Below are 20,740 nucleotides of genomic sequence, written 5' to 3'. Positions count from 1 at the left end.
GTGGAGCTTTTTCAAGGAACAGCTACTGCGTGTCCTTGATAAGTATGTACCTGTCAGGCAGGGAGGAAGTTGTCGAGCAAGGGAGCCGTGGTTTACTAAGGAAGTTGAAGCACTTGTCAAGAGGAAGAAGAAGGCTTATGTTAGGATGAGACATGAAGGCTCAGTTAGGGCACTTGAGAGTTACAAGTTAGCCAGGAAGGACCTAAAGGGAGAGTTAAGAAGAGCGAGGAGAGGACACGAAAAGTCGTTGGCGGATAGGATCAAGGAAAACCCTAAGGCTTTCTATAGGTATATCAGGAACAAAAGAATGACTCGAGTAAGATTAGGGCCAATCAAGGATAGTAGTGGAAAGTTGTGTGTGGAATCAGAGGAGATAGGGGAAGCATTAAATGGATATTTTTCGTCAGTGTTTACACTGGAGAAAGACAATGTTGTCGAGGAGAACACTCAGGTTCAGTCAACCAGGCTAGATGGAATTGAGGTTCAAAAGGAGGAGGTGTTAGCAATTTTAGAAAATGTCAAAATAGATAAGTCCCCTGGGCCAGATGGGATTTATCCTAGGATTCTCTGGGAAGCCAGGGAGGAGATTGCAGAGCCTTTGTCCTTGATCTTTATGTCGTCTTTGTCGACAGGAATAGTGCCGGAAGACTGGAGGATAGCAAATGTTGTCCCCTTGTTCAAGAAGGGGAGTAGAGACAACCCTGGTAATTATAGACCTGTGAGCCTTACTTCGGTTGTGGGTAAAATGTTGGAAAAGGTTATAAGAGATAGGGTTTATAATCATCTTGAAAAGAACAAGTTGATTAGCGATACTCAACACGGTTTTGTGAAGGGTAGGTCATGTCTCACAAACCTTATTGAGTTTTTTGAGAAGGTGACCAAACAGGTGGATCAGGGTAAAGCTGTTGATGTGGTGTATATGGATTTCAGTAAGGCGTTTGATAAGGTTCCCCACGGTAGGCTATTGCAGAAAATAAGGAAGTATGGAATTGAAGGTGATTTAGCGGTTTGGATCAGTAATTGGCTAGCTGAAAGAAGACAGAGGGTGGTGGTTGATGGCAAATGTTCATCCTGGAGTTCAGTTACTAGTGGTGTACCGCAAGGATCTGTTTTGGGGCCACTGCTGTTTGTCATTTTTATAAATGACCTGGAAGAGGGTGTAGAAGGATGGGTTAGTAAATTTGCGGATGACACGAAGGTCGGTGGAGTTGTGGATAGTGCTGAAGGATGTTATAGGATACAGAGGGACATAGATAAGCTGCAGAGCTGGGCTGAGAGGTGGCAGATGGAGTTTAATGCGGAAAAGTGTGAGGTGGTTCACTTTGGAAGGAGTAACAGGAATGCAGAGTACTGGGCTAATGGCAAGATTCTTGGTAGTGTAGATGAACAGAGAGATCTCGGCATCCAGGTACATAAATCCCTGAAAGTTGCCACCCAGGTTAATAGGGCTGTTAAGAAGGCATATGGTGTGCTAGCCTTTTTAAGCAGGGGGATTGAGTTTCGGAACCACAAGGTCATGCTGCAGCTGTACATAACTCTGGTGCGGCCACACCTGGAGTACTGCGTGCAGTTCTGGTCACCACATTATAGGAAGGATGTGGAAGCTTTGGAAAGGGTTCAGAGGAGATTTACTAGGATGTTGCCTGGTATGGAGGGAAGGTCTTACGAGGAAAGGCTCAGGGAATTGAGGTTGTTTTCGTTAGAGAGGAGAAGGCTGAGAGGTGACTTAATAGAGACATATAAGATAGTCAGAGGGTTAGATAGGATGGACAGTGAGAGTCTTTTTCCTCGGATGGTGATGACCAACACGAGGGGACATAGCTTTAAATTGAGGGGTGGTAGATATAGGACAGATGTCAGAAGCAGTTTCTTTACTCAGAGAGTAGTAGGGGTGTGGAACGCCCTGCCTGCAATAGTAGTAGACTCGCCAACTTTAAGGGCATTTAAGTGGTCACTGGATAGACATATGGATGAAAATGGAATAGTGTAGGTCAGATAGGCTTCAGATGGTTTCACAGGTCGGCGCAACATCGAGGGCCGAAGGGCCCGTACTGCGCTGTAGTGTTCTATGTTCTATGTTCTATATAGCCACAAATGAAAACTTGACATGCAAGACAGTAGTCACAAGTTATTGCCTTGATGGCTTTTCTTCAAAGTGTGGCTGGATTATTTAGGAGAGTTCTGGTGTTATGGTTCACATAATATATCTAAGTATATTCACATTACAGAACAACAGGAAGACTTACTAAAGAGCAAACAGGGGAGGATATAAGTCATCTGTGTCTAAAAATAATTTATATCAATGCATCATGCTTGTTCGCTTGACCAACTATGAGGTTACATTGAAAATTAACTGGGAATAAAATTAATGGTTTGAATAGTAACTCTACTTACAACAGTCAAATTCATCTGATCCATCTGCACAGTCTGATTTGTAGTCACAGACGAGATCTGACTCAACACATTTGGAATTTTGGCAGACATAATCCGTGGCAGCTGGGCAAGAGCCTGATAAACTCACATCTGAAACATTGCAAGTAAGCACAATCAAATCAACATTCACCAAATTTGTTACCAAGTCTTAACCACCCTCATTTAAAGGTGTTTCATCTTTGGGATAATGCTTCTGGAAAGACATAAGGGGACTGAATTTCCTTCCGATTTATGTGGATGGGTGAGATATTGGCTGAGGATTGGTCCCAGATTGGGATTCCCATTAAAAGGTCATGGAAAATATCCAATTTATCGACCCAAGCATGTGAGGATGTATTGTTGCAAGGTGCAAATGATTAGCACATGTCACATGATATATTTCCTATTATTTGCATTACAGCAAGGTTGCAAGCATGAAACGTTGCATGTTCCTTTACACAGGTGGAATGGTGATTTAAATTCTAAGGCCCCACGTTGAGCAGTTACCCGCAGAACAGACAACACAGCCTCTCTTGTCCAAGTTGCAGTCCTCCAAGCACTGCAGCCGTTCCCCGCCCCCCCCCCCCCCCCCCCCCCACCCCCCCGACTGCCATGTGGAATCCCAATGAAATTAGCCAAATAAAATTGACCCTGAAAATCACTGCCACGGCCTTTCAAAATCCCACCCTATCAAAATTATACCTTCATAGAGACTGAGGAGAAAATCACACCTTTTAGCTTGTATGTAAACAGTCAGATGAGATACTATGATTGGCTGTGCATTAACTCTACTGTATCTTCAGTCAGGCCTGCTACTGCAAATTACTGTTTCTTTTTATTTTTAATAAAAGACAAAATAAACAATTTATGAAATATTTGTGCTGCAGTAGCTATGAAATGTGGATCCAATCCCTGGTGTTACGGTCTCTGATGGCCAAGGAAGGTGTGTTCATAGTACGGCTCAACCAATTGATTATCAATCTGAAAATCCTTCCAATGCACCCAAGGTTAGTGGGATAGACTCCTGACCAGCTATGCTTGATGTGTGGTAGCTCTCCTCAAGCTATCGCTTCCAGTTAGCTATCTGCTCCATGAATAAAAAAGCTACAGAGAAAGTCATAAGCAAAATGTTCATCTGCCCGAGGTGTGGGAAGAGAATTGAGAGAGAGAGTTATGCTCTTGATAGAGACCATTAACCTTTTATAAAAATAGAAGTAATCCAAAATCCCAGTTATTTACTAAAAGAATGAAGTCATAAGATTCCAATTTAAAACAGAAGAATGTTTTCCATATAAGAGTCAAGCAAAGCAAACAGTAAATACTGTTCATAGATAGTCTCCTATTTTCTAACACCCAGAATCAGTATAAGCCAAACATTAATTAATATAAAAATTGTGGTTGATCATAAACTATAAATTACACATAAAATGGTTGATACAGCTAAGATAGATTTTACAAATTGGCCCAGCAGTTCATTCATATTTTGGTGATCACACTCAGTTACAAATCTTTCAAAACTCTGTCTTCCTTACAATGGATTTCAGCTCCTCTCCTTCTCGAAGCTTGTCTGATCCCCAGCCTTCAGCAGCACATTACCAATCTGAGTTCCACGAGCACTGCCTTCACCACAAATGGCACACATCTGCAGAATTTGCTCAACTCAATCTTGATGGTATAGATCCTCCGATGATATCTTAAAGTAATAAAACAGCTGCAGCAACTATATCTGGACTCTGACTTATTCAGCCTGCCTGTTCTGCAACATTGGAGTCATCATCAGCTGTTATTGACAGCTTGCATTGATCTGTATCCTTTTATATCTTTCAACCCGGTTCAGATGTCCGGAGTTTTGGTTTCCGAATCTGTTCATTTTTGTTTCCTTAGAAATTGGGTAGCTTAGGTGCTTTTCTGTTTCCTTTTCTATTTCTGTTTTCAAGCAGGGTATGCCTCAAAAAATACAAACTTTAAAAGCACAGTTTCCCTCACGCTGGAAAACGCTCAAAATACAGATCAATGAATTGGTTCTAAGGTCAGGAGCCCCATCTTATTACTGCTGTCTTGCTGATTCTTTGAGCAACATACTCTACTGGGGGTAATGTGATCAATCAATATATTCTTCAATGCTTAATGCCTTGCGAATATGTAGAGGGTGGCAGCAGTGTCAGCCTTGGCTCAATGGTAGCACTCTTGCTTTTAGGTCATAGGTTCAAGCCCCGTTCCTACTCCAGTACATAATCTCTTTTCCATAGGCAGTTTCCTTTGGGACTTGGGATTATTTGCTTCCACTCTAGTTCGTTGGGTTCTGGAATGGCTGATTTTTTAAAAATTCGTTCATGGGATGTGGACGTCGCTCGCATTTATTGCCCACATTTGGTACCAGTTCGAGAGCTGTGGATCTGGAGTCACCAGGTAGGAATGGCATATTTCCTTTCCCAAAGGATATTCGTGAACCAGAAAGGTTTTTATGACAATCAACAATGGTTTCATGGTCATCATTAGACTTTTAATGCCAAATTTTAATTAAATTCAAATTTCACCATCTGCCCTGACGGAATTTGAACTCAAGTCCCCAGTGCATTACCCTGGGTCTCTGGATTACTACTCCAGTGAAAATACCACTACACCATTGCCTCCTCCACTACGTCATTGCCTCCCCCACCACGCCATTGCCTTCCCATATTCGGCGAGTTTCCAAATTCATGTGATCTCTAATGTCATCATGTGAATACAATACAAAAAGCTTAAATAGCTTTATCTCTTTTTTAGTAATGCTCAAGTTATGTACTACCAAACAACTATTAATATATATCAAGTAAAGCAGTGGCCCTAATATCCATGAGGTCCCCACCATCATTTAATATGACGACTTTTCCTGTGACTCAGCAAACTTTGTATCCATGCTGCCACTTTCCCTTTTATTCCATTGGCTTCAACTCTATTGGCTAGTCTATTACGTGGAACTTTATTAAATGCCTTTTGGAAGTCAATCAACTGCATTAATTGACTCATCAACCCCCTCTTTTACCGTTTCAAAAAACCTCGATTAAGTTAGTTACAGATGACTTACCTTTTACAAATCCAGTGCTGGCTTTCTTAAATTTTCTTTTAAGTGGCAATTTAGTGTGGCCAATCCACCTACCCCGCACATCTTTGGGTTGGAGGGATGAGACCCATGCAGACTCCACATGGACAGTGACCCGGGGCCGGGAGCAAACCCAGGTCCTCAGCGCTGTACGGCAGCAGCGCTAACAACTGCACCACCGTGCCCGCCCCTGGCTTTCCTTAATTACACTTGTCTAAGTCACTGTTAATTTTGTTCCGTATAATCATTTCTAAAAACTTTTACAACACAGACGTTGAACTAACTGGCCTGTCATTGCTGGGTTTATCCTGCGAACAAGGTTGTAACATTTGCAATTTTCTAATCCTCAAGCACTAGCGCTATTTCTAAGAATGATTGGAAAATGATGGCTAGTACCGCCACACTTTCCACCCTTACTTCTCTCAGTATCCTCAAGTGTATCCCACCTGATCCTGGTAATTTACCAAATTTAAGCATAGACAGCTTTTCTGATTCCTCCTCTTTATCAACGTTAGTCCAACCCAATATCTCAACAACCTTCCCTTTCACTATGACCTTGGAACCATTTTCTTACTTGATAAATAGAGATTTGAAGTATTCATATAATACCTCAGTTGTGCCCTCTTTCTCAAGATCCCTAATTGCTCCCTGATCAAACCCATCTATCCTCTTCTCCCTTTTTTCATGTAGCATCCTTGGTGTACACAGGTTGTTAATGTAGCACTCCACACATCTCTATCTCAATCAGTTCTTCCCATGATGCAATGATATCACAATGGGACATCAAAAGAAACAGGCCCGAAGTATTATCTCAATCGCTATGAAATTGAACCCTGGCCATCACTGTTACTAAGTACTACACTCAGCCATCTGAGCTAACTGGCCATACCATCCCTCTTATTGCTCTTTTACTATTTATATGCCTGCAGAATAAATTTCCTTTTCTGTTAGCTGTCAGTCTCTTCTCATACTCTCTCTTTGCCTCTTTTATTTTCTTTTAACTTCTCCTCTGAGCTTGACAGAAGTTAATCTAGATTTCTCACATATTGGGACAGATTTTCCTCTTCTTGCACTTGTGTTTAAATTATTCTGTGGGCATCGAGGGAAATGGGACGGTGAGATTAGTACATAACCATTTCCATTATATCACCTATTCCAGTCCTGTCTCAGTTTAGCTTTTGCTAAAACTCACATCTGTGCCTGTGTTACCTTTACACATGAGTATTTCAACACATTCCAGGTCAGCCTCCCATTTTCTACCTTTCATCGACTTGAGCTCATTCAGAAGCCTGCTGCTTATGTCCTAACCTGCATAGCCCAGTTCATCCCTCACCCTTACAGTTGTTGGCCTGCGTTGGCTCCGTGTTAAGCAACACCTCAATATGAAAATACTCGCCTTGTTTTCAAATTCCTGCAAGGCCCGGTCCCTCCTAATTCCTGTAATCTCCTCCAGCCCACAATCCTCTGAAATATCTGTGCTCCTCCAATTCCACCTTGTTCAGCATTGCCTATGTTAATCACTCCATAGTGTCCGCTTTCTTCAGCTGTCCAGGTCCTAAACTCTGGGAATCCCTCGCTAAATCTCTCCTGATTGACTGCCCATTTAAATTGATTTCTTTAATAAATATGTCAGTATAAAAGCCTCTTACTGTGTATAATGGCATGAAAATTAGTTCAGATCCATAAACGATGTGCAGTCAACTCTGCCAATTATAGCAATGAAGTACCCTGGTATTTAGCGTGGGCTGTAAGTGAAAAACTAAAGGCATGAATCTAAAATTAACTGACAGAAAATCACTGATGCTTTTGTGCATGTCTCCTTCCTTTTCCCCATTATTGGTTTGAGCCACCTAGGCCTTACACTTTGGAATTTGCTGTCTAAACATTATCACTTTTTCACCTCTTTCTACTGTTGTAAGATCAATCCCTTTGCTCAAGCCTTTGTTTATCCCTCCTAATATATATTTTTCTTACTTCAGTATCCATTTATCTTCTGGATGTCTCCCAGTGAAGCACGTTGGGACTTTTTAATATAGTAACATTATATTAAAGAAATTTGTTGTGCTGCAATTCTAAAGGCCGCTTATTGCTGAGGTGAAGTGGGACTTGTGGCACTGATCACACTATAAGTTGCAAAGTCAGGCAATTTAGATAGCCAGAGGTATGCAGGCAGCTTAAATACCTGAACGACAGGCAGAGATCTCGTGAAACACTAGAGCATAAAACCCACTGCTGCTTAAATAGACAATGACAGAACTGCAAGATAGACAAGACCGGCAACCACTTAACGAAACAATCAGCGAACTGAAGGAACCAGATCTGCGTGTCCTCCTAATGAAGGTTTAGAGCAGGAAAGACATTTGGACTTGTGAACACAGAAACGAAGGAGTAGTCCGAAGCGAAGGCTTTAATCTACAAGAAGTGTGCCCAGCAGCAGGAGTACAGGAATGACCTGGCTGCTGGGAAAACACAGGTTCTTATACTCAGCCTCGTAGGCGGAGCTACCTTCCTCCCGACCAATGAGAAGACAACACTTGGGCCAATGGGCAGCAAGCCTTCAACACCAATAGCAGCTCACACTCTCAGGTACCATAATACCCCCTAGTCATACTACCACATTCACCCCTTGTTGAGAAAGGAACCCGGGGGGGGGGGGGGGGGGGGGAGGGGGGGGGGGGGCATGTGCCTTTGAGAAACCAGGGGATGAGGGGGGATGTGTCCAGTGCGAGTGGGATAAGAGACTGGTAGTATGACTACTGATGTGGGATCATACCTCTCCAACGGTGGCTGCCCACTGGCCTGTAACGATATACAGTGACATGTTAGAACACGGTAACTATTTACAGAGTTGGAAAAATGAGAGGAAAACCAAAAAAAATTCCATTAACAGTTCATATCGATTTGATCAGCCGATTGGGGGCCTTGGACGTCCTCTGTGACCTGCGGAGCTTCGCTGGAGACATTGGAGATGCGGGCGTCCATGACTCCGGGAGCGATGATCCGGTCCACGTGGCTGCGTCCGTACCCCTAGGCAGAGCTGGTGAGAGCCAGGCCATGGTACCCAACTGACTGTGGAGACGAACACCAGCTACCCTCAGTAAACCCATTTTTGCATGAGTAGCAACAGAATTTTTCTCACTGATATCTGTGTATATTCTTTGGACCTTTGCGTCTGGTCCTCTAGGCGGCGCGGGTGAGGGGGTTGGCGGGCCAGGGAGGGGAGCCCCTGCGGGAAGCATTTGCGGCTGGAGTGGAGGTGGGGGGCTGGTGTCGGGGGCGGTGGCGGGGATCCGGCGGGCGCCAGGTCCCGTAGGGAGACCGTGTCCTGTCGGCCATCGGGGTACTCCACATACACGTATTGCGGGATCGCATGGAGCAGCTGGACCCTCTCGACCAATGGGTCCGACTTGTGCGCCCGCACGTGTTTCCGGAGCAGGATGGGCCCGGGGGCAGCCAGCTAGGTCGGGAGCAGGGTCCCTGAGGAACACTTCCTGGGAAAGACAAGAAGGCGCTCGTGAGGCGTTTGATTGGTAGATGTGCAAAGCAGTGACCGGATTGAGTGGAGGGCATCTGGGAGGACCTCTTGCCAGCGGGAGACAGGGTATTTCTGGACCGTAGGGCCAGTAGGACGGTCTTCCAGACCGTACAGTTCTCCCTCTCGACCTGTCCGTTACCCCGGGGGTTATAACTGGTTGTCCTGCTTGAGGCAATGCCCCTGCTGAGCAGGAATTGACGCAGTTCGTCGCTCAGAAAGGAGGACCACATATAACTGTGAATGTACGCTGGGAATCCGAACAGGGAGAAAATGGTGTGGAGGGCTTTAATGATGGTGGGTGTGGTCATGTCGGGGCAGGGCATGGCAAACGGGAAGGGGGAGTACTCGTCAATCACGTTGAGGAAGTACGTGTTGCGTTTGATAGAGGGGAGGGGACCTTTGAAATCCATGCTGAGGCGTTCAAAGGGGCGGGAATCCTTTATCAGATGCGCTGTTTCGGGGTGGTAGAAGTAGGGCTTGCACTCCGCGCAGATGTGGCAGTCCCTAGTGACTGTCGATGGAGTAGCGCAGGTTGTGGGTCTTTACAAAGTGAAAGAAGCGGGTGACCCCCGGGTGGTAGAGGTCCGTGTGGAGGGATCGGAGGCGGTCCGCTTGTGCGTTGGCACAGGTGCCGCGGGACAGGGCGTCGGGAGGCTCGTTCAGCTTCCCAAGACAATACAAGATGTCGTAGTTGTAGGTGGACAACTCGATCCTTCACCGCAAGATCTTGTCGTTCTTTATCTTGCCCCTCTGTGCATTGTCGAACATGTAGGCCACTGACCGTTGTTCTGTGAGGGGGGTGAACCTCCTGCCGACCAGATAGTGCCTCCAGTGTCGCACAGCTTCTACTATGGCCTGTGCTTCCTTCTCGACTGAGGAGTGGCGGATTTCGGAAGCATGGAGGGTCCGGGAGAAGAAGGCCACGGGTCTGCCCGCTTGGTTGAGGGTGGCTGCCAGAGCTACATCGGACGCGTCGCTCTCGACCTGGAAGGGGAGTGAATCGTCGATAGCAAGCATCGTGGCCTTTGCGATATCCGCTTTGATGCGGCTGAAGGCCTGGCGGGCCTCCATCGACAGCGGGAACATGGCTGTTTGGATGAGGGAACGGGCTTTGTCGGCGTAACTGGGAACTCACTGGGCGTAATATGAGAAAAAACCGAGGCAGAGCTTGAGGATTTTGGGGCAGTGGGGGAGGGGGAGCTCCATCAGGGGGCGCATGCATTCCGGGTCGGGGCCTATCACTCCATTTCGCACTACGTAGCCGAGGATGGCTATGCGGTCGGTGCTAAACACGCATTTGTCCTTGTTGTAAGTCAGATTCAGGAGCTTTGCGGTTTGGAGGAATTTGCGGAGATTGGTGTCGTGCTCCTGCTGATCGTGGCCGCAGATGGTGACATTATCGAGATACGGGAAGGTTGCCCGTAAGTCGTATTGGATGACCAAGACCCCGTTTGTGACACCAAAGGGAACCCTTAAAAAGTGATGGAGCCGCCCGTCCATTTCGAACGCAGTGTACTTGCGATCGCTTGCGCGGATGGGGATCTGGTGGTAGGCAGAGTTGAGGTCCACCGTGGAAAAGATCTTGTACTGCGCGATCCTGTCGGCCAGGTCGGATATACAGGGGAGAGGGTACGTGTCCAGCTGCGTAAACCTGTTGATAGTCTGACTGTAGTCTATGACCATCCTATTCTTCTCCCTGGTCTTTACCACCAGAACTTGTGCTCGCTAGGGGCTGTTGCTAGCCTCGATGATCCCTTCCTTCAGAAGCCGTTGCACCTCGGACCTGATGAACGTCTGGTCCTGGGCACTGTACCGTCGGCTCCTGGTGGCGACAGGTTTGTAATCTGGGGTGAGGGTTGCAAACAAGGACGGGGGATCGACCTTGAGGGACGCGAGGCTGCAGACAGTGAGGGGAGGCATAGGGCCGCCGAATTTAAATGTTAGACTCTGGAGGTTACATTGGAAGTCTAACCCCAGGAGTGCGGACGCACAGAGGTGGGGGAGGACGTAGAGTCTGTAATTTTTAAACTCCCTCCCCTGGACCGTGAGGTCCGCTATACAAGACCCCGTGACCTGTACTGAATGGGAGCCAGAGGCCAGGGCGATTTTTTGTTTGACCGGGTAGACAGGGAGAGTGCAGCGTCTTACCGTGGTGGGGTGGACAAAACTCTCCATGCTCCCGGAGTCCAGCAGGCAGGTCGTCTCGCGCACGCTGATCTGTTGTTGCTGTAGAGAGGGTGCGGGGTCGAGACTGGTCCAGAGTAACTGATGCGAGTCGTGGCATATAGTCGGAGTCTTCATCAGGCAGTGAGTAGTCACCCGCGGGGTCCTCGGAGCCAATCTAAGATGGCGGTACCCATCGGTCGCGCATGGTGGGGGGTGGACAAAATGGTGGCGCCCGTCCCCCACACGTAGTGTCGGAGGCGTAAAATGGCGGTGCCCGGTGGTCGCACGTGGCGTCGGGAGCATAAAATGGCAGTGCCCGGAGGTCAAACGTGGCGTTGGGGGATGGAGGTAGTGAGGTCCGCGGGCCGCACGGGGCCCCTGGAGAGAGAGAAGGGGGAGTCTCGCAGTCGCTGCCCGGGACCGCAGCGACCGCCTTTGCCTGGCAGACGGCCACAAAGTGGCCTTTCTTTCCGCAGCCCTGGCCGCAAAAATAGCAACGGGGCCCCGTGGGTTTTTGGGGCACTCTGCGGAGCAGGCCTGCGGGCATTCCGAGTCCGTGGGGGAGAGAGAGGCCGAGTTCCACGCTAACCAGGGGGCCGCCGCGCGGTCGGGGGCGTAGGAGCGTGCGTTTCTGTTCGCGACATCTAGGGAGTTAGCGAGGGACCGTGCCTCCGTGAGGCTCAAGGTTTCTCTCTCTAATAGTCTCTGGCAGATCTATGGGGACTACATGACTGCAACAAAGGCGACTCGGATGAGGAGTTTCGTGTGCTCATTAGCAGACACTTGTAGGCAGTCGCAGCTCCTCCCCAGTACAAGGAGGGCACGGTAAAAATCGTCCAGTGACTCAGCAGGGATCTGCTGCCTTGTGGCTAGTAAGTGCCGAGCATAGACTTGATTTACCAGCCGGATGAAGTGTCCTTTAACATAAGAACATAAGAACTAGGAGCAGGAGTAGGCCATCTGGCCCCTCGAGCCTGCTCTGCCATTCAATGAGATCATGGCTGATCTTTTGTGGACTCAGCTCCACTTTCCGGCCCGAACACCATAACCCTTAATCCCTTTTTTCTTTAAAAAACTATCTATCTTTACCTTAAAAACATGTAATGAAGGAGCCTCAACTGCTTCACTGGGCAAGGAATTCCATACATTCACAACCCTTTGGGTGAAGAAGTTCCTCCTAAACTCAGTCCTAAATCTACTTCCCCTTATTTTGAGGCTATGCCCCCTAGTTCTGCTTTCACCCGCCAGTGGAAACAACCTGCCCGCATCTATCCTATCTATTCCCTTCATAATTTTAAATGTTTCTATAAGATCCCCCCTCATTCTTCTAAATTCCAACGAGTACAGTCCCAGTCTACTCAGCCTCTCCTCGTAATCCAACCCCTTCAGCTCAGGGATTAACCTCGTGAATCTCCTCTGCACACCCTCCAGTGCCAGTGCATCCTTTCTCAAGTAAGGAGACCAAAACTGAACACAATACTCCAGGTGTGGCCTCACTAACACCTTATACAATTGCAGCATAACCTCCCTAGTCTTAAACTCGATCCCTCTAGCAATGAAAAACAAAATTCCATTTGCCTTCTTAATCACCTGTTGCACCTGTAAACCAACTTTCTGTGACTCATGCACTAGCACACCCAGGTCTCTCTGCACAGCGGCATGCTTTAATATTTTATTCTTTAAATAATAATCCCGTTTGCTGTTATTCCTACCAAAATGGATAACCTCATATTTATCAACATTGTATTCCATTTGCCAGACCCTAGCCCATTCACTTAACCTATCCAAATCCCTCTGCAGACTTCCAGTATCCTCTGCACTTTTTGCTTTACCACTCATCTTAGTGTCATCTGCAAACTTGGACACATTGCCCTTGGTCCCCAACTCTAAATCATCTATGTAGATTGTGAAAAATTGTGGGCCCAACACGGATCCCTGAGGGACACCACTAGCTACTGATCGCCAACCAGAGAAGCACCCATTAATCCCCACTCTTTGCTTTCTATTAATTAACCAATCCTCTATCCATGCTACTACTTTACCCTTAATGCCATGCATCTTTATCTTATACAGCAGCCTTTTGTGTGGCACCTTGTCAAAAGCTTTCTGGAAATCCAGATATACCACATCCATTGGCTCCCTGTTATCTACTGCACTGGTAATGTCCTCAAAATATTCCACTAAATTAGTTGGGCACGACCTGCCCTTTATGAACCCATGCTGTGTCTGCCCAATGGGACAATTTCTATCCAGATGCCTCGCAATTTCTTCCTTGATGATAGATTCCAGCATCTTCCCTACTACCGACGTTAAGCTCACTGGCCTATAATTTCCTGCTTTCTGCCTACCTCCTTTTTTAAACAGTGGTGTCACGTTAGCTAATTTCCAATCCACCGGGACCACCCCAGAGTCTAGTCAATTTTGGTAAATCATCACTAGTGCATCTGCAATTTCCCTAGCCATCTCTTTTAGCACTCTGGGATGCATTCCATCAGGGCCAGGGGACTAGTCTACCTTTAGCCCCATTAGCTTGCCCATCACTACCTCCTTAGTGATAACAATCCTCTCAAGGTCCTCACCTGTCATAGCCTCATTTCTATCAGTCGCTGGTATGTTATTTGTGTCTTCCACTGTGAAGACCGACCCAAAAAACCTGTTCAGTTCCTCAGCCATTTCCTCATCTCCCATTATTAAAACTCCCTTCTCATCCTCTAAAGGACTAATATTTACCATAGCCACTCTTTTTAGCTTTATATATTTGTAAAAACTTTTGCTGTCTGTTTTTATATTCTGAGCAAGTTTACTCTCATACTCTATCTTACTCTTCTTTATAGCTTTTTTAAGTAACTTTCTGTTGCCCCTTAAATATTTCCCAATCCTCTAGTCTCCCACCAATCTTTGCCACTTTGTATGCTTTTTCCTTCAATTTGATACTCTCCCTTATTTCCTTAGATATCCACGGTCGATTTTCCCTCTTTCTACCGTCCTTCCTTTTTGTTGGTATAAAACTTTGCTGAGCACTGTGAAAAATTGCTTGGAAGGTTCTCCATTGTTCCTCAACTGTTCCACCATAAAGTCTTTGCTCCCAGTCTACCTTAGCTAGTTCTTCTCTCATCCCATTGTAATCTCCTTTGTTTAAACACAAAACACTAATATTTGATTTTACCTTCTCACCCTCCATCTGTATTTTAAATTCCTCCATATTGTGATCGCCCCTTCCTAGAGCATCCCTAACTATGAGATCATGAATCAATCCTGTTTCATTACACAGGACAAGATCTAGGACCGCTTGTACCCTCATAGGTTCCATTACATACTGTTCTAGGAAACTATCGCGGATACATTCTATAAACTCCTTCTCAAGGTTGCCTTGACCGACCTGGTTAAACCAATCGACATGTAGATTAAAATCCCCCATGATAACTGCTGTACCATTTCTACATGCATCAGTTATCTCTTTGTTTATTGCCTGCCCCACCATAATGTTACTATTTGATGGCCGATAGACTACTCCTATCAGTGACTTTTTCCCATTACTATTCCTGATTTCCACCCAAATGTATTCAACCTTATCCTCCATAGCACCGATATCATCCCTAACTATTGCCCGGATGTCATGCTTAAATAACAGAGCTACACGACCTACTTTACCATCCACTCTGTCCTTCCGAATAGTTTGATACCCTCGGATATTTAACTCCCAGTCGTGACCATCCTTTAACCATGTTTCAGTAATGGCCACTAAATCATAGTCATTAACGATGATTTGCGCCATCAACTCATTTACTTTATTACGAATACTACGAGCATTCAGGTAAAGTACACTTATGTTGGTTTTTTTACCTCTGTTTTGAATCTTAACATCTCCAGTTTTACTCCTTTTAGTATTGCTGGGCCTATTCACTGAGCTCCCCTCAGTCACTGTACCTTGTACTGTCGCCCTTTTTGATTTTTGACTATGTCTTCTCTGTCTTGCACTTTCCCCCTTACTTCCTTTTGCTTCTGTCCCTGTTTTACTACCTTCCAACTTCCTGCATCGGTTACCATCCCCCTGCCACATTAGTTTAAACCCTCCCCAACAGCTCTAGCAAACTCCCCCCCTAGGACATCGGTTCCAGTCCTGCCCAGGTGCAGACCGTCCGGTTTGTACTGGTCCCACCTCCCCCAGAACCGGTCCCAATGCCCCAGGAATTTGAATCCCTCCCTCTTGCACCATCTCTCGAGCCACGCATTCATCCTATCTATCCTGACATTCCTACTCTGACTAGCTCGTGGCACTGGTAGCAATCCTGAGATTACTACCTTTGAGGTCCTACTTTTTAGTTTAACTCCTAACTCCCTGAATTCCGCTTGTAGGACCTCATCCCGTTTTTTACCTATATCGTTGGTGCCTATGTGCACCACGACAGCTGGCTGTTCACCCCCCCCCCCCCCCCCCCCAGAATGTCCTGCAGCCGCTCCGGGACATCCTTGACCCTTGCACCAGGGAGGCAACATACCATCCTGGAGTCTCGATTGCGTCCACAGAACTGCCTGTCTATTCCCGTTACGATCGAGTCCCCTATCACTATAGCCCTGCCATTTTTCTTCCTGCCCTGCTGTGCAGCAGAGCCAGCCATGGTGCCATGAACCTGGCTGCTGCTGCCTTCCCCTGGTGAGCCATCTCCCTCAACAGTATCCAAAGCGGTATATCTGTTTTGCAGGGAGATGACCGCAGGGGACACCTGCAGTGCCTTCCTACTCTTGCTCTTTCTTTTGGTCAACCATTTTCTATCTTCCTCATTAACTTTCACCTGCGGTGTGACCAACTCGCTAAACGTGCTATCCACGACCTCCTCAGCATCGCGGATGCTCCAAAGTGAGTCCATCCGCAGGTCCAGAGCCGTCAAGCGGTCTAACAGGAGCTGCAACTGAACACACTTCTTGCACGTGAAGGAGCCAGGGACAGTGGACGTGTTCCTGAGCTCCCACATCGCACACGAGGAGCATGACATGGGTCTGGGATCTCCTGCCATGTCTTAAACCTTAGGTAAACTTATACAACTACGATTTCAAAATAAAAATAAATAAATTAGACAATGAAAGCAAAACCTACTTACCAGTCACTTACCAGGGTTAAAAAGCACCTCCGAAAAAGCACCTTCTCTCACTCTGTCACTTGACAACAGCCCCTCCACAAACCACCTTCAAATTAGGCTGCCCGCGCTGCAGGTATGCAAATCTCCCCGGAACAGCCAATCAGTAGCACTGCTCTGCTGCCCTCTTCTGGATGCTTGCCTTCACTCAAACTCCTCGGGTCTCTTTCGCAGGTACACCTTCAAATTAGGCTGACCGCACTGCACGTATGCAAATCTCCCCGGAACAGCCAATCAGTAGCTCTGCTCTGCTGCCCTCTGCCCTTTAAGCAGGTCCTTGGCTGCATCGAAGTCAGTCGTGTCCTTGATGAGCGTATATGGTGGTGCCGACGCACAAGTGGAGGATGTGTACTTTCTGCTCCTTCGTCGGTACGTTTTCCGCCATACTAAGGTAGCTGTTGAAACAAGCCAGCCAGTGCTTGAATGTGGCTGCTGCATTTGCTGCGTGGGGGCTGAATCGTAGACACTCCGGCTCGATGCGGAGCTCCATCCTTTAAAATCTTGTAGATTAAATTGATTCGCGATCAGTGAACACAAAAATGAAGGAGTAGTCTGAATCAAAGGCTTTAATCTACAAGAAGTGTGCCCAGCAGCAGGAGTACAGGAATGACCTGGCTGCTGGGAAAACACGGGTTGTTATACTCAGCCTCGTAGGCGGAGCTACCTTCCTCCCGACCAATGAGAAGACAACACTTGGGCCAATGGGCAGCGAACCTTCTACAACAATAGCAGCTCACACTCTCAGGTACCGTAATACCCCCAGTCATACTACCACAAATGTGAAGTAAAATTTGTGGCGGGAAGTGGCTGCGGCAGTGAGTCACAATTCCCTAACCCTGAAGATCCTTTAGAATGCAGGAAGAGGATTAGCAACCTTGCCAGTGTAGTCAAGCAAAGCTACATGCCCCCTATCGTCCTTACTTGTGTCTCCGTATGTTTGTTGAGCTCTATTATTCATTACATTCATCGAGCCAGGGAAGTAAAAAGGAATAATGGGATCTGATACGGGGGTGGGGTGGACATCCTGTAGAAGTCAACTTCTGGCTCAAAGCTTGTGGACTCAGACCTCTGGGCCCTAGCACTAAACAGATTGAGTATTACACTCCTATGGAAATACTGAAGACAACCCTGGAGTAGCAGGAACAAATAGCAGGAATTATTCCAAAGTCCAATGCCAGGTTTCAATGGAACATTAAATCAAAGTGTCAAAGGTCTGCTGATTTTTTAACTCCTCTTTTGCACAAGATCCAAAGAACAATTTCATTTCTAAGGTTTTGCCATTTGCTTCAGTTTTAGCTGATGCTTTGAAATTTGGAGACATTCAAAACCTGTGATTTCAAATCATAGTGCCATGAGTCTGGATTTTACGGACTGTTCAGAGGTGGATTGGCAGGTCAGGGTGTGTAAAATTGCCATGGATGCCATTCCCGTTGACTACTTACCCATCCCATTGCAATTTTAGCAGCAGCAGGGGGAGACATCAGGAAGCTGTGGACAATTGAGGCACGTGTGTGTCCAATAAATGGCCACGTAAAGCCCCCCCCTCCTATTGGCACTGAGATTTAACCCAGAGTGGGAGAGGCCCATGTTGAGTGTACAGCCGTCAGCTTTCATTGCTTGTATTGGCGGCTGGGTGGAGTATTTCCTTTCCATGCACACTGTGCCCATTGGAGCACACACACAGCCCATGTGTTCTAACTCCTGCTTCACCCCTCCCTACCCTCTGTCCTATCCACCCTGGCCTCCACACCTCTCCCTCATCCCCTCGCCAGGGTTCACCACTCTGGTTCTGGCAATGTCTGCCCCCCTTCCAGCCCTCACCTCCCAGAATAGCTTGGTATCTAGCTCCATCATTGATTGCTGTTGAGAAGTGGTTGCATTCCCAACAATGGGCACTGCTCCCCATGGTGCTGCAGGGACAAGAGGACAGATGGCCATTTGCTTATCTGGCAGCTCTCCAAGGCAGGCCCTCTCACAAGAAGGGGGCAGAAGTCTTCCCTTAAGCCAATTAAAGGCACTTCCAGTGGCGGCCATGGAGTAGGAAGACGCACATTTGGTAGCTCCCACTCGTGACGGATCTTCTGGACCTTTTTCCCTGATTTGTTTTTAGTTTTATTTGAAAAATTGGGAGTGGATGGGAGAGTGAGGAGGAATCCCACACCAGTATATAGAGTCGTGGACCAGAAGTGGTCGTATAAGAAGGAAATATCGAGCAGAGAAGGCACGTGTAAAACCCACAACACAGAAAAACATGGCGGAGGTGCAGGGTACTGGCTCAGCGGCCCAGTGGTCAATGGAGCAGCAGGTGAAATTTACCAGGAGGGTTTCGCCAGGGCCGGCTCAAGGCACCGGCAACTCGGGCAGTCGCCCGGGGCGCCATGTGCTCGGGGGCGCCAGAGACTCGGGTCCCGCGCATGCGCAGTTGGACCGGTGCCAACCAGCGCATGCGCGGTGGCCACCCGCCCCCAGGGCGGCCCCCCGGCTCGGTCGGCCCCCCCGCTCAGTCCCCCCCCCCCCCCCCCCCCCTCGGGTCCGCCCCCCCGCCCCGCCCTCGGGTCCGCTCCCCCTTCGGGTCCGCCCCCCCGCGTGTCCGCCCCCCTCTCGGGTCCGCCCCCCCGCACCGCCCTCGGGTCCGCCCCCCTTCGGGTCTGCCCCCCGCGTCCGCCCCCCCCTTGGGTCCGCCCCCCCCCGCCCCCCCCCTCGGGTCCGCCCCCCCCTCGGGTCCGCCCCCCCGCCCCTCCTCGGCCTCACCCCCCCCCTCCTCGACCTCGCCCCCGCCCCCCCCCTCGCCCTCGCCCCCCCCCTCGGCCCCGCCCCCCCCTCAGCCCCCCCCCCCCAAGGGCGCCGAAGTTCAGCTTGCCCGGGGCGCCAGCAACCCTAGAGCCGGCGCTGGGTTTCGCCAAACAAAAGGAGGAACGTCTAAACCCGATTAAGGCATCGATCGACCGGGTGGAGCAGGGGCTGGAAGCCCAAGGTCGGGCGATCCAGAAGGTTGAGGAGAAGGTGGTCGAGCATGAGGAACACCTAATAGAGCTGGAGTTACAGGTGGGTCTGATGAGGGATCAGCAGAAAAGGCTACAGGAGAAGGTGGAGGACCTGGAGAACAGGTCACGTCGACAGAACTTAAGGATCGTCAGCCTTCCTGAGGGCTGCGAGGGAACGGACACAAGGGCCTATGTGGCGAATATGCTCGAGAAGTTAATGGGTGATGTGGTGTTTACTTGACCCTTGGAAGTGGATAGAGCGCACTGAACGCTTGCGAGGAGACCACGTGTGAACGAGCCGCCGAAGGCGATGGTGGTGCGAATGCACCGGTTCCTGGATAAGGAACAGATTTTGCGGTGGGCCAGACAGACACGGAGCTGAAAGTGGGGGAACAGCATGCTGTGCATCTACCAGGACCTGGGTGAGGATCTGGCCAAAAGAAGAGCGGGCAGCACAGTAGCACAGTGGTTAGCACCATTTTGCTTCACTACTCCAGGATCCCAGGTTCAATTCCAGTCTGGGTCACTGTCTGTGTGGAGTCTGCACGTTCTCCCCGTGTCTGCTTGGTTTTCCTCCAGGTGCTCTGCTTTCCTCCCACAGTCCAAAGATTAGGTGGGTTAGGTGGATTGGCCGTGCTAAATTGCCCTTACTGTGCAAAAAATGTTATGTGGGGGTTACTGGGTTACGGGGATAGGATAGATACGTGGGCCCCAGTAGGGTGCTCTTTGTAAGGTCGGTGCAGACTTGATGGGCCGAATGGCCTCCTTCTGCACTGTAAATTCTATGAATCTATAAAAGCCAATTGAAGGCCCAAAGCTGTCTTTAAAGTCCAGCCTATAGCATTATTATGGCACAGAAGGAGGATATTCCATTGCTAGAGTCCATGCTGGCCCTCTGTAAAGCAATCCCCGCAATCGCCCTTTCAAGAATGTTCTGTAAGTTCTACTTAAACTTTTAAAGTTAAATTATGATGTGGCGATGCCTGCCTTAGACTGGGATGAGCAGAGTAAGAAATCTTACAACGCCAGGTTAATGTCCAACAGGTTTGTTTCGAATCACTAGCTTTCGGGGCACTGCTCCTTCCTCAGGTGAATGAAGACGTGGGTTCCAGATACATATATAGAGACAAAGTCAAAGATGCAAGACAATACTTTGAATGCGAGTCTTTGTAGGTAATTAAGTCTTCACAGGTCCAGACGGAGCAACTGGAGAGATGGATAATCACAGGTTAAAGAGGTGTGAATTGTCTCAAGCCAGGACAGTTGGTAGGATTTCGCAAGCCCAGGCCAGATGGTGGGGGATGAATGTAATTTGACATGAATCCAAGGTCCCGGTTGAGGCTGTACTTATGTGTGCGGAACTTGGCTATAAATTTCGGCTCGGTGATTCTGCATTGTTGCGCGTCCTGAAGGCCGCCTTGGAGAA

General features: G+C 48.1%; 1 protein-coding gene across 1 annotated transcript in view; it reads right to left on the bottom strand.

The window, feature by feature from the left end:
- The window catches only part of malrd1 (MAM and LDL receptor class A domain containing 1), a 499,008-nt gene that overhangs the window by 149,078 nt on the left and 329,190 nt on the right, over positions 1-20,740 (bottom strand). Inside the window, exon 29 of the mRNA XM_038796452.1 lies at positions 2,395-2,523. Coding sequence (XP_038652380.1) covers positions 2,395-2,523 — 129 coding nt within the window. The remainder of the gene's footprint in view (positions 1-2,394; positions 2,524-20,740) is intronic.

Source organism: Scyliorhinus canicula, chromosome 5 (assembly GCF_902713615.1).
Source record: "Scyliorhinus canicula chromosome 5, sScyCan1.1, whole genome shotgun sequence".
NCBI classification, from domain to species: domain Eukaryota; kingdom Metazoa; phylum Chordata; class Chondrichthyes; order Carcharhiniformes; family Scyliorhinidae; genus Scyliorhinus; species Scyliorhinus canicula.
The sequence above is the reverse complement of the archived record's forward strand: the minus strand, read 5'-3'. Positions and strand labels throughout refer to the sequence as shown.